At 40.8% G+C, this 13,303-nt stretch overlaps 1 protein-coding gene across 2 annotated transcripts in view; it reads left to right on the forward strand.

Annotated features, from left to right (window-relative positions):
* The window catches only part of LOC142214116 (putative N-acetylated-alpha-linked acidic dipeptidase), a 216,942-nt gene that overhangs the window by 17,674 nt on the left and 185,965 nt on the right, over positions 1–13,303 (forward strand). For both annotated transcript variants that reach the window (XM_075282888.1, XM_075282887.1), the window contains exons 2-7: positions 1,522–1,738; positions 5,102–5,390; positions 8,329–8,454; positions 8,543–8,726; positions 9,670–9,760; positions 11,232–11,327. In XM_075282888.1, coding sequence (XP_075138989.1) covers positions 1,545–1,738; positions 5,102–5,390; positions 8,329–8,454; positions 8,543–8,726; positions 9,670–9,760; positions 11,232–11,327 — 980 coding nt within the window. In that variant the 5' untranslated portion in view covers positions 1,522–1,544. The remainder of the gene's footprint in view (positions 1–1,521; positions 1,739–5,101; positions 5,391–8,328; positions 8,455–8,542; positions 8,727–9,669; positions 9,761–11,231; positions 11,328–13,303) is intronic.

Consider the following 13,303-nt stretch of genomic DNA (forward strand, 5'->3'; position numbering starts at 1 on the left):
TGGACACAGTAATATTTCAGGATTGAAATGAGGTTTATTGTACTAACAGAAAATGTGCAATATGCATTAAACCAAAATTTGACCGGTGCAAAAGTATGGGCACCTCAACAGAAAAGTGACATTAATATTTAGTAGATCCTCCTTTTGCAAAGATAACAGCCTCTAGTCGCTTCCTGTAGCTTTTAATCAGTTCCTGGATCCTGGATAAAGGTATTTTGGACAAACAATTCAAGTTCAGTTAAGTTAGATGGTCGCCGAGCATGGACAGCCCGCTTCAAATCATCCCACAGATGTTCAATGATATTCAGGTCTGGGGACTGGGATGGCCATTCCAGAACATTGTAATTGTTCCTCTGCATGAATGCCTGAGTTGATTTGGAGCAGTGTTTTGGATCATTGTCTTGCTGAAATATCCATCCCCGGCGTAACTTCAACTTCGTCACTGATTCTTGAACATTATTCTCAAGAATCTGCTGATACTGAGTGGAATCCATGCGACTCTCAACTTTAACAAGATTCCCGATGCCGGCATTGGCCACACAGCCCCAAAGCATGATGGAACCTCCACCAAATTTTACAGTGGGTAGCATGTGTTTTTCTTGGAATGCTGTTTCTTTTTTGACGCCATGCATAACGCCTTTTTTTTATAACCAAACAACTCAATCTTTGTTTCCAAAATGAAGTTGGCTTCTTCAAATGTGCTTTTGCATACCTCAGGCAACTCTATTTGTGGCGTACGTGCAGAAACGGCTTCTTTCTCATCACTCTCCCATACAGCTTCTCCTTGTGCAAAGTGCGCTGTATTGTTGGCCGATGCACAGTGACACCATCTGCAGCAAGATGATGCTGCAGCTCTTTGGAGGTGGTCTGTGGATTGTCCTTGACTGTTCTCACCATTCTTCTTCTCTGCCTTTCTGATATTTTTCTTGGCCTGCCACTTCTGGGCTTAACAAGAACTGTCCCTGTGGTCTTCCATTTCCTTACTATGTTCCTCACAGTGGAAACTGACAGGTTAAATCTCTGAGACAACGTTTTGTATCCTTCCCCTGAACAACTATGTTGAACAATCTTTGTTTTCAGATCATTTGAGAGCGGGCTGTCCATGTTCGGCGACCATCTAACTTAACTGAACTTGAATTGTTTTGTAGAAAGAAATGGTCCAAAATACCTTCATCCAGGATCCAGGAACTGATTAAAAGCTACAGGAAGCGACTAGAGGCTGTTATCTTTGCAAAAGGAGGATGTACTAAATATTAATGTCACTTTTCTGTTGAGGTGCCCATATTTTTGCACCGGTCAAATTTTGGTTTAATGCATATTGCGCATTTTCTGTTAGTACAATAAACCTCATTTCAATCCTGAAATATTACTGTGTCCATCAGTTATTAGATATATCAAACTGAAATGGCTGTTGCAAACACCAAAATATTTAGAACTAAAAATGATTAAGATTAATAGGGGTGCCCAAACTTTTTCATAGGACTGTATTACCAGTAACCAATGGATTTGTTCTTCTTTTAGGTTAATAAACAACTTTAGTCACAATGCATCGGATGAAGATCCTGGGACTGATAGCTTTGTCGTTGGCCTCGCTAATAATTGGGATTTTGATCGGACATTTTGCTATTATTCCTCCACAACTTTCTTGGCTGAGGAAAATGAGCAAAGATGGAGATCTGAAATACAGCAAACAACTCCATCAGGAGATCCAGGCCGAGGAGATTCACAAAAACTTACAGTAAGACTAGAGACTTACACTATACTGGTCTATAATGTCACTGGGGAGTAAAACTGTGCAACCTACATACAAGGGTACAAGGGTGCTATGGCATCCAGAGGGGTCTTTGTAATCCACCAGTTGGCCGGAGGACTCACTGGTTGGGACGATGACCACATCCTATAATGCAAAATTATCTTCGTCCTTTGTATGTTTTATATCTTTTGATCTTTTGATTTTTTTCGTAGGGGTGCCCTAAGGATATTTTTTCTGGGGTGCCCTGAGTCTAAAAAGGTTGGGACATGCTGCTGTAATGGATGGCATGTCTAGATATAGGGTCTGGATACAGTATTGGGGGATATGGTTGTAGGGTATAGATACAGTATTGGTATATGGTTTTAGGGTATAGATACAGTATTGGGGGATATGGTTGTAGGTTATAGATACAGTATTGGGGGATATGGTTGTATGGTATAGATACAGTTCTGGGCGATATGGTTGTAGGGTATAGATACAGTATTGGTATATGGTTTTAGGGTATAGATACAGTTTCGGGGGATATGGATGTAGGGTATAGATACAGTATTGGGGGATATGGTTGTAGGGTATAGATACAGCATTGGGGGATATGGTTGTAGGGTATAGATACAGTTCTGGGGGATATGGTTGTAGGGTATAGATACAGTTCTAGGGGATATGATTGTAAGGTATAGATAAAGTTCTGGGGGATATGGTTGTAGGCTATAGATACAGCATTGGGGGATATGGTTGTAGGTTATAGATACAGTTCTGGGGGATATGGTTGTAGGGTATTCTACACTACAAGGGGCAGAAGCTATGGACCTGTAGTGATCTCCTTGTATGCTTCCTTAGGTCACTTTCACATGGGTGTATTTTGGTTGACATATTTCGTCTATATGTTTAAGGCAAAACTAGAATGTTTAAGTATCATAGAAATATTTGGACCCGTTTCTGGCATTAGTACAAATGACAGAACGAAACCCTGCCATGTGAAGGTGACCTTCTATACAGATAAACATTGTGGTTTTAGGAGATTGGGAAACATCTAGTTGTTGTCAAGCATTTGTCTATAGGCTATGTATTCATGTATTCTAGCATGTTCTTCCAGTTCTACAACCTCTTCTGTTACAGTAAGGATATTGTCAATTGTTGATCAGTTTATAATGTTTCTTCCTTCTAGATGAAATTTCACAATTCATGTAAGTAAATATGATTGTTAGCATAATTTTATTTTATTTTTTTATATATAACTATATTAGACTTTATATTACATATAACTATATTAGTGCTTTATGATATTATAGATACATTTAGAGCTACAGTACATTAGTATTGTGTAGCATAATACTTCATGTTGAGGTTTAGTCTATTTATAGAACATCTTTCTTCTGGTTCTGTAAATGACCTTATAATACTGGTACTTTCTTATGTTGTAGATGGATCTTTTTCAGTTACTTGGGCTGCAGGGCCTAGTAGCTACCTCTGCACCCCCTATAGCTAGGCTCTGAATGTGGGTATATGTTATTTACGGCTTGCTTGTCAAGGTCATATTAGACACATCTGACCAGGAGCTTCTCTTAGACCAATCTGTCCAGAAGGTCATGGGAGTTAAAGGAGTCTCCCACAAATAATACTTAACCATATATTCGCAGGATAATGGATAAGTGTCTGACCATCATGTCCCTCATCGTCTGATGACAAAGTAGTGCCATCCATGGGTTTATATTAAGAAAACTATTCCAGGTTTTGGCATGTGACCAGGAGTTATACTTATCTTCCAGAAGTCATGGATGTCCCTAGCATTAATGTTATAGATAAAACGTTAGATGATGCCACTCTGTAACCAAACAGACGATAGGACATACCAAGGATCGCCTGTAAATCCTGCTCCTGAAGTCTAAGCTGAAGCTTTATGGACGACACCTCCGACCTAACATATCACATAGAAATGCTCAGGTATCTTTAGTCTTGAATTAACAGGTTGGAGGCTATATAGACAGTTCCATGAAACTTTACATTGATATAGTGTTAATAAGTGATATACGGCACTAAACTGAGTTGCCTTTATGCAGAGACATTTTTGAATTAGTCCTACAAATGATCAATGAAATAAACTTTAACCCCTTGTGAAACAGTCACTTACTCTGAAGCCTTACAAAGTTAATAGCTAAGTAAATATGTACATATATACTTGTGAAGTATATGGTGTGCGGGCCTCGCTAGCTGTGGTTGTTCACTAGTTAATCCATAAGGGTGTCACAACCTTTGGAGCACACAGATACGGCCTGCACTGCTGTTGCTTGTGCCCCACACATATTATAGGTGGTCGCTGTGATCACCTGTAAAATCAGTTGACATGGGATGTATACACCGCAGTTTTTCCGGCTGTAAAATTTTGGTAATGTTTTACAAGAGCATTAGCATGGATAAGAGAAAAAAGAAATGTCACCCAAATGCTGCACTAAAAACCTGCAGCGGATATTGACCTGTGCTGTGGATTTACAGTCGGCAGCAGATTTTCCAACCAGATTCACCCTTTGCATAGGATGGAATCATACAGCAAATATGCTAAGAATTCTGCATCATAAACCACTCCATAGGGTGCGGTTGTTACTATTCTGTTTCCAATGTGAACAATCTACAGCGTATCAATCCATTGTGGACATATTCTATAGGGAGTTTGTCTGCAGTGTTGAAAGTTGATAAGTTTTAGATAGCTGTCACCCAACTGAACACTAGTTGAGGGGTCCCAAACCTCTAGGAAACAGACCATAGTACCATTCAAATTTGGGTGTTTTCTGGTGGACCATTAATAGATAAGGCTAGATTCCCACTTGAGAAAATCAGTTTATATGTAAGGTGGATTTTTGGATCCCTCAATAGAATCAAATCTATGAGGGAGTTGTGAAAATAGGTTACATAGTTAGATAGTTGATGAGGTTGGATAAAGACATGAGTCCATCAAGTCCAACCTATAACCCTACAATCCCTACAGTGTTGATCCAGGGGAAGGCAAAAAAAACACATGAGGCTCATGCCAATTGCCCTATTTCATGGGAAAAAATTCCTTCCTGACTCCAAGTCTGGCAGTCAGTATAACAACCCTGGATCATGGATGCAAAATGGCCATGAAAAATGTCCCTTATTCACCCCTGTTTTGCAGCTTGGTCATCTGAATAGAGCCTTAGACTGTGGCCCCCCAGAGGTCTGACACTCGTCTGAAGTCGCTCTTCCCTGCCATGTCTTGCTCCTGTTTCCATAATCTATAATATACTATATGGATTGTCATCTTTAGACCTAAATAAAAGTGTGTGTGCTATTACAGATCTTATAAAGGCTTTTACAAGTTATTCTTCTCTGCAGGTTTTTTTCTAGAAGACCTCACATAGCTGGAAGTCTTCAGGATGAGGAGGTTCTTGTGAATTATATACATAACACTTGGAAGTCAAGTCTAGATGGATCCAAGATATACAATTACACAGTTCTGCTCTCCTACCCCAATGCTAGTGACCCCAATTACGTGGCCATCTTGTCTCCAGATGGGGTTGAAAGTGATATCTCAGACAAAGTGGAAAAGATTCTCAGCCCTGACCAGAATGATTCTACTGTAGTAAATCCATTTAACGCCTATTCCCCACCGGGCGTTATTGTGGTAAGATTGTATTCACATTCACAGCATGCCTCAAATCACAAGACATTGGTTTACTATAGAATTGTGCAAGATTGTGATACATATATTGATTTATACAGTATGTGTGTACAGGAGATACATAAGTAGCGGTCACACACAAACCTCAGTGACTTATAAAGTATTGTAGGTGTGGGACAGAGGGAAACACCTACAACAACGTAACAAAGGCTCTCCCCACCTCTGCCTTGCTGCCTGTGCCCATTATTAACCCATTTGGACCCACATCTATCTCCATTGCCTCTTATACATCATCTTCATGAATACAACTATGAATACAAGGAGAGAAATATACAGATAAAGCAGTAAATATTCAAGCAATTCCTTGATAAAGACTGATAGATAGTTTTAATTACCCTCTGATTGAGATCTGGTCCATTGTTGTGCCACCCCCACCAGGTCAGAGGGCACATTCATTAAGTGATATAGAATGACATGAATCCTAAGATCCAATGATGTGAAATTATCCTCATACTTAGCTTAGGGTTAAGGGGATACTGTCACTCCTTAGGGAGAGACCACCATTTAGGTGTGTGAAGTCTTATTAAGCCATTTTGCACTCCACTGTGCAAAGGAACATGGGCTGAAGAGATCCAATCAGATCGAAACAGCTGTCCTCGGCTGAGAGACTGTACTTGGTAAAATCCCACATCATTGCACTGCAGCAAAGGCCTCTGGGAAGGTCATGCATGATGTTAAAGGGAGCATCCTCTATTGGGCTCCATAACTGAGGCACTGTCTTCCTAATTACATCATGGAAGACAGATTTGCATATTCTTCCCCTGCATAGCTTTGACCATCAATAGAACATTTGGTACATATAATTAAGTAGCCATGTGCCTGGGATTTTGTAGATCTGATTCCTGTTGAGGAACTTTATCTTGTCGGTGGTCTTTATGTATGGACAGGTTTTACATTTCCATGGTTGCAGTGAAATGTTCCTTTTTCCTTGGAGGGGATAGTGAGCTCCTGTTGATGATGTTCCTGAGATTAGGAGCTACCTATAAAACAGTAGAATGGGTCTGGAAATATGGATATTATATAGTCATCCTTATGTAATAGTTAATGTAGTTTCTGTGACACTCCCCTCAGCACCCAAGGTGTGGGTTGTAGGTGACACCCAGGGGCACCCTATTCTTTTCCTATTTTGTATTGTAAGCTCACATCTTGGGGTTCTGGTGACTCTGGCAATGTGGTTTTCAGTTGTTCTTGGATGGTAGCCCTGCTTAACAATGTCATCCAGTGTGTTATGTAATAGTTGTCTAGTAATCTACTTATTAAATGGCTATGGTTATACATACTGCTATCTGAAGGTACCTGAACTGCTGTGTATATATTACACTGCTCCCTACCTGTGCCATATATACTGCACATGTATTACACTGCTCTCTACCTGTGCTATATATACTGTACATCTATTACAACACTCTCTACCTGTGCTTTATATACTTTATGTATTATACCACTTTCTACCTTTGCTATATATACATGTATGACACTGCTTTCTACTTGTGCCACATATACTTTACATATATTACACTGCTTTCTACCTGTGTTCTATATACTGTACATGTACTATATACATGTATTATACAGTTCTACCTGTACTATACATGCTGGATTGCTACCTGCTTGTGTCACAATGAGCTGCTCCACTGAGCACCAGGTGAGGGCAGCACCATCTTATGCTTCTGGTCCAATGTGAACTGCACAGGATGGGGAATAAGCTCCAGTCCTCAACACAGAAAGTGATTTCACAGCTTTGAGCAGCTTTTTGACTGTTATATGTAAGCCTTTCTTTTTTTTAAAATCTATGTTCATTCTTTAATAGTAACATTTTCAACTCTTATGAATAAATTATTCAATAGACAGTATTTTATATAGAACAGAAAATACATAGTTAGAGATGAGCGAGAAGTATTCGATCGAGTAGGTATTCGATCGAATACTACGGTATTCAAAATACTCGTACTCGATCGAATTCCACTCGCTATTTGCAGTAAAAATTCAATTCAGAACCAGCGTTGATTGGCCGAATGTTATACAGTGTATAGCATTTGGCCAATCAATGCTGGTTCTGCAAGATGAGTAAAAGCAAAGCGGAAGGAGTCCAGGCCCACATACAGAGAAAGAACCGTACAGAGCAGGACACAGCGTGGGGAGAATGATAGACCCGCAGGTAGTATTTTACCTTTGAGTAGCAATCCCCAGCATCCTTCCTGCAGAACCAGCGTTGATTGGCTGAATCTTATACAGTGTATAGCATTCAGCCAATCAACGCTGGTTCTGCAGGAGGCTCGTCTTTGACGAGGCGGAGTCTAAGATCGGACCACAATGAAGACTGCATATTTAACATTAGAGCAGTCTTCATTGTGGTTCGATCTAAGACTCCGCCTTGTCAAAGACGAGCCTCCTGCAGAACCAGCGTTGATTGGCCGAATGCTATAAACTGTATAGCGTTCAGCCAATCAACGCTGGTTCTGCAGGTGGGATGCTGGGGATTGCTACTCAAAGGTAAAATACTATCCTGCAGGTCTATCATTCTCCCCGCGCCGTGTCCTGCTCTGTACGGTTCTTTTTCTGTATGTGTTCCCGGACTCCTTCTGCTTTGCTTTTACTCGCCCTAGATGGTTCCCGGTCCTGACTGCCCAAGTACCGCACTCTCCTTCGCTCCTCCTTATCACTCTCCTCTTGCTACTCGTGGACTTGGTGACTCCCATTTGTCGAATTTTGGTTTCCCTGAAATAAGCATTTTATTCCCATAGCCTATAATGGGATTTGATTGAGTAGTCGAATATTGAGGACTACTTGAATCGAATATTCGAATCTCGAGTATTACACTATGTATAGAGATGAGCGAGGAGTGAATCTATATACTGAAAGTCAACCTTTATTTCAATAGGGAGACCCCGTTTATGTCAACTACGGAACAGTTGAAGACTTCCAATACCTAACACGTAATCTGTCAATGAATCTAACTGGCACTGTAGCAATTGCTCGATATGGTAAAATTTTCAGGGGTGACAAGGTCCGTAAGTAAAATTAGAAAAAAAAAAAATTCAATGAATTTATTTAAATTTTGGATTAAGTTTCTACTTCTCAATGTGTGCCCTTAGGTGAATAACGCGGGAAATTTTGGCTGCACAGGAGTGATTTTATATTCTGATCCAGCAGACTATGTGGTTGGTAGCCTTGACAGAGTATACCCTGTAGACTGGTGGCTACCAGGAACGGGGGCTCAGAGAGGAACGGTCCTTATATCTGATGGTGATCCCAGAACACCATTCTATCCATCCACTGGTAAGGAGCATGTAGTCATATAGTCTGTAGCTAGGGTTCACCACTGTATTGTGCTTGGTTTGTATTTTAGAATATCAGATTGATAGATTACAGTATCTGCAGTATGAGAATGACATACCAACCATTGAGGTCTTAAGCAGGGTTCACTTATTTAAATTGTGTCTGGTTTGCTTTATACCTAAGCCCGACACAAGCCTCATAAAGCTTTTGACTGTGCAAAACTAGAAACAGAGAGTTTGAGCAAAATAACAAATTTCTGAATTATTATTAATTCTACTTCTGAATCTCCAGTATCAATATTGAAGATAAGTGTTGTACTAGCCCACTAGAGTACCAGAGGATCCTCCGGTGGGCCCTAAAACAAAAATGATTCAGCAGAAGACAATGGTCTATTTTGAAGGGGTTGTTGGAGGATTGGACCCCAGAATCATCTTATCTGGCGGGTCCAAGGATCCTCAGTCTGACAATGCAGAAGACGTTCTCATGCACCAGTAGTGCTATTGTGGGTTTCCAAAATGGCAGCCACTAGGGGCAGCATGTCCATTCAGAGGTCAGATAGATGATTATGGATAATACAAGGGCCATGGGATAGAAAAGCTTAGATATGAAGCTTTTTGCATTATTCATGTGATGTGACAGCACTATAATCATTGGGGAGATTTAAGAAGACTGCACGGGTGGAGGATATACCTCATAGACTTGAATAGGCCAGTATTGTATCAATGAAAACAGGACAGAGCACTGAGGATAAAAATGGATGTGTGCATGAGCCCTAAGTTGATATCTGAAGAGATAAGGAGTCGGACCAACAATATTACACTTTTGGGTTTTGCTACAACCTCCTGAAATATATATGTTATATACATCTTCTATGGCTGCTCTATACACTGGTTTGTATAGTACTTTTTCATAAATACAAACAACATTTATTTTTACCTTTCAGATTCTGCATTTTTCTTAGATGAAAAAGACATCAAATTACCCAAAATTCCAGTAACACCAATTGGTTATAATGATGCTGTCAAATATCTCAGGTATACCTAAAGGATGGGTTCAGTTTTGGAAATCTGTTTTTTTTTCAATATGCTGTCTATACAGGATATGTAACATGATATAGACTTGTACATGCACAAATCACTATGTATAAGGGTATACTCTCACGTCCTGAATGGCACTAGTAGTCTGCCATGCAACAATGCATGTAGTTCAGGTGTGCCGTGTGCTATAGGTTCCATTCTACACATGAGTATACACACTTAGTATACACGTAGGTACTGAGGTCAGGGACAATGCAGTTTTTAAGATTTTATTATATCACATGACCACGCTCAACAGCATCATTATGGTTGAGGTTTCATGAGCTACCAAACATACTGTAAGATCTGGATCTTGCTACATTGGACATTTAGAATGAGACATCACACTGCCCACATCATACTCCCACAGGAAAGTGAGGAGGGTGGCACAAAAACACCACTTACACCAGATATTGTAACAAGTGATGTTTAAGGCAGCCTGCACACGGAGTTTACGCTCGCATCACATTGAAAGCAATAGGTAAAAAAAGCCTCTCATTGATTGCCGGCACCCATTCAAGTCAGTGGGATTTGTTTTTTTACGCCGCTCACTCTGAGCGAGTTTTACGTTCAGAATGATCAAGCGTAAACTCCGTGTGCAGGCTCCCTAAAAAGTTGTAAAATGGGCAAACGGGTGTAAGGTTGATGCCCCATGTTGCAGAAATGCTGCTTTTTTTGTTGCAGATTTTGTTGCGTTTTTTTGAGCCAAAGCCAAGAATGTCTACAAAAGGAATTGGAAATACATAGGAAGCTCTTATACTTCTACCTTCTGCTCAATACACTCCTGACTGTATCTTTAAAAAAAAATGCAACAAAATCTGCAACAAAAAAAGCTGCACTTCCGCAACGTGGGGCTTTAGGCTTAATCAGTAATAAGTTTACTCCCCTGTGGATTACAAATTAAGTTGTTCCCATTTTTGTAAATAAGGCTTTTGGGTACATTCCCACTGAGCAGCTGAGGGGTAGGTGTGGTTGCCAAATTAATGATCAACTGATTGTTAATTGGTCAATAAATCAAAGCTAAGCTTTTAGACAACTTTTGATTTTCTGGCAGTATTTGTATCATTTTCCATTTTGTAACATATTTTATGACCAAGTTTTGGCTCCTTTCTGTGAAATCCTGCATTTCTTTATTCTTTCTCTATTCAGAGCTGAAATGTGTATATGGCTTTCACTATGGTAGGTAGGAGGGACGGGCTCTTCTAATGCAGGGAAGCTGACGCCGGAGTGAGTCACTTTCAGGCACTATAACACCTTATAAAAGAGAGTCCCATGTTATTTTATAAGACTCCAAGAGTGCAGTTCTAGCTTTATTATATCCAGGGATATCGTCTGTTGAAAATACATTGGGGAATGGGAGCAGCTTTATATATTTTAGAATATGCATAAGGACTCCCATGTTGTTATAATTTATATTTGTATTTTCTAGTAAGTTGTCTGGAAATGAGGTGCCAAACGCATGGAAAGGCAATCTGGACATCACTTACAGAGTTGGACCAGGGTTTGCATCTCCTTATGAAGCAAGGTAAAGAGGCTTTCATATTGGCACGTTGACCGAAATAATGATATAACTTTATAGTTGACCTTTCAAAGGATCACTATTAGAGATGAGCGAACACTGTTCAGATCAGCCGATCCGAACAGCACGCTCCCATAGAAATGAATGGAAGCACCTGGCACGCAGATTTTGCCGGTGTCCGGCCGCTTAACCCCCCGCGTGCCGGCTACGTCCATTCATTTCTATGGGAGCGTGCTGTGAGCGTGCTGTTCGGAATGGCTGTTCCGAACAGTGTTCGCTCATCTCTAATCACTATGTGTAATAAGATTGGTAATCACTGATGTGCTATAGGTCGAAGCTGAAATCCTGGACTTTATAAGTGTGTGGCTATAATATGGCTGAAGGACTCATTACCTTGTAATTCTGCTGAACTGATCTTCAGACACCATAGGACCCTACAAAGATGTACTGTAAGGCCCGCTTCACATCAATGTTCGGGTTTCCGTTCGGGGAGTCCCCCGAACGGAAACCCATATAAATTAAAAAGCGGTAACCTAAGAAACCACACGGACCCCATAGACTATAATGAGGTCTGTGTAGTTTCCACTCAGTTTCCGCACGAAACATGCAGAGAGAAAAATACAGCAAGCATGTTTGTGTTCGGTAGCATTGAGTAGTGGGCAATAGGTTTAGGATACATTCACACATACAGGTTTTGTTCAGTTGTTTTGAAGCAATTTGAAGTGAAGACCCAATGTTAATTTAAAAAAGGAAAGTAGTTTTTGTCCTTTCAGGTTCATCAAGAAGGTCGGGTTTAATATATCAAGACTGCATTGGAAAAGCAGCATGTGATTTGGGTTTTTTTGTGCATTTTTTTCTCCATTTTCAGGTGAAATATATATTAAATTATAAATGTCTGGACCCAACCTGACCATCTGAATGGTATCCTATCCCGTCTGTAATTTTAGGCTGCATGCACGTGTAAAAGTATTTGCTGCATATTTTCCACACCAAAAGCTATACCAAAACTCACGAGAAAACTGCATTTTATCTCAGATTTGTTGCAGATTTTGTTGCTTTCTCTTTGAAACAGATGAAATGCACAGTAATAATCTGCACAAAGAAATGGCATGCTGCAGACTTTACAATCTTCACTATACGTTAAAGAGGACCTTTCACCACTTTTGGGCACATGCAGTGTTATATACTGCTGGAAAGCTGACAGTGCGCTGAGTTCAGCGCACTGTCGGCCTTCCCAATCTGTGCCCGGTGTAAAGAGCTTACGGTGCCGGTACCGTAGTGCTCTATGGTCAGAAGGGTGTTTCTGACCATTAGCCAGGAACGTCCTTCTGCCTCGCGGCGCCAATCGCGCTGTGCTGTGGAGCGGGGAGGAACTCCCCCCTCCCGCTCCTGATAATGCTCGTCTATGGATGAGCTGTGTGAGCAGAGGGAGGGGGCGTTCCTCCCGGCTCCACAGCACAGCGCGATAGGCGCCGCGAGGCAGAAGGACGTTCCTGGCTAATGGTCAGAAACGCCCTTCTGACTGTAAAGCGCTACGGTACCGGCACCGTAAGCTCTTTACACCGGGCACAGATCGGGAAAGCCGACAGTGCGCTGAACTCAGCGCACTGTCAGCTTTCCAGCAGTATATAACACTGCATGTGCCCAAAAGTGGTGAAAGGTCCTCTTTAATTTCTATGCAGAAAAAAGATCTTCACTATGTATTATCAGATTAACAGATTAAGAAAATCTGTTTGCTTTATGTGCTATTGTATTACATTGTGGATTTTCTGCATGAAAGCCCACTCATAATCTACAACTTGTACATGCGGGACTGCTTTAACCATAGGGCAAACTGTGCATCTGAGATGGGTCCTTTGGCAGTGGGAGGTCCCGTGAACTGCATCAGATAGAAAAAGGTTACTGTCCTGGATTTTAGGCACTACGCAGGTATTTAATGATGACGTTATTGTGAATGCTGCACTGAAGCAGAAATAGGACAG

This window comes from Leptodactylus fuscus, chromosome 7 (assembly GCF_031893055.1).
Source record: "Leptodactylus fuscus isolate aLepFus1 chromosome 7, aLepFus1.hap2, whole genome shotgun sequence".
In the NCBI taxonomy this organism is placed as follows: Eukaryota; Metazoa; Chordata; class Amphibia; order Anura; family Leptodactylidae; genus Leptodactylus; species Leptodactylus fuscus.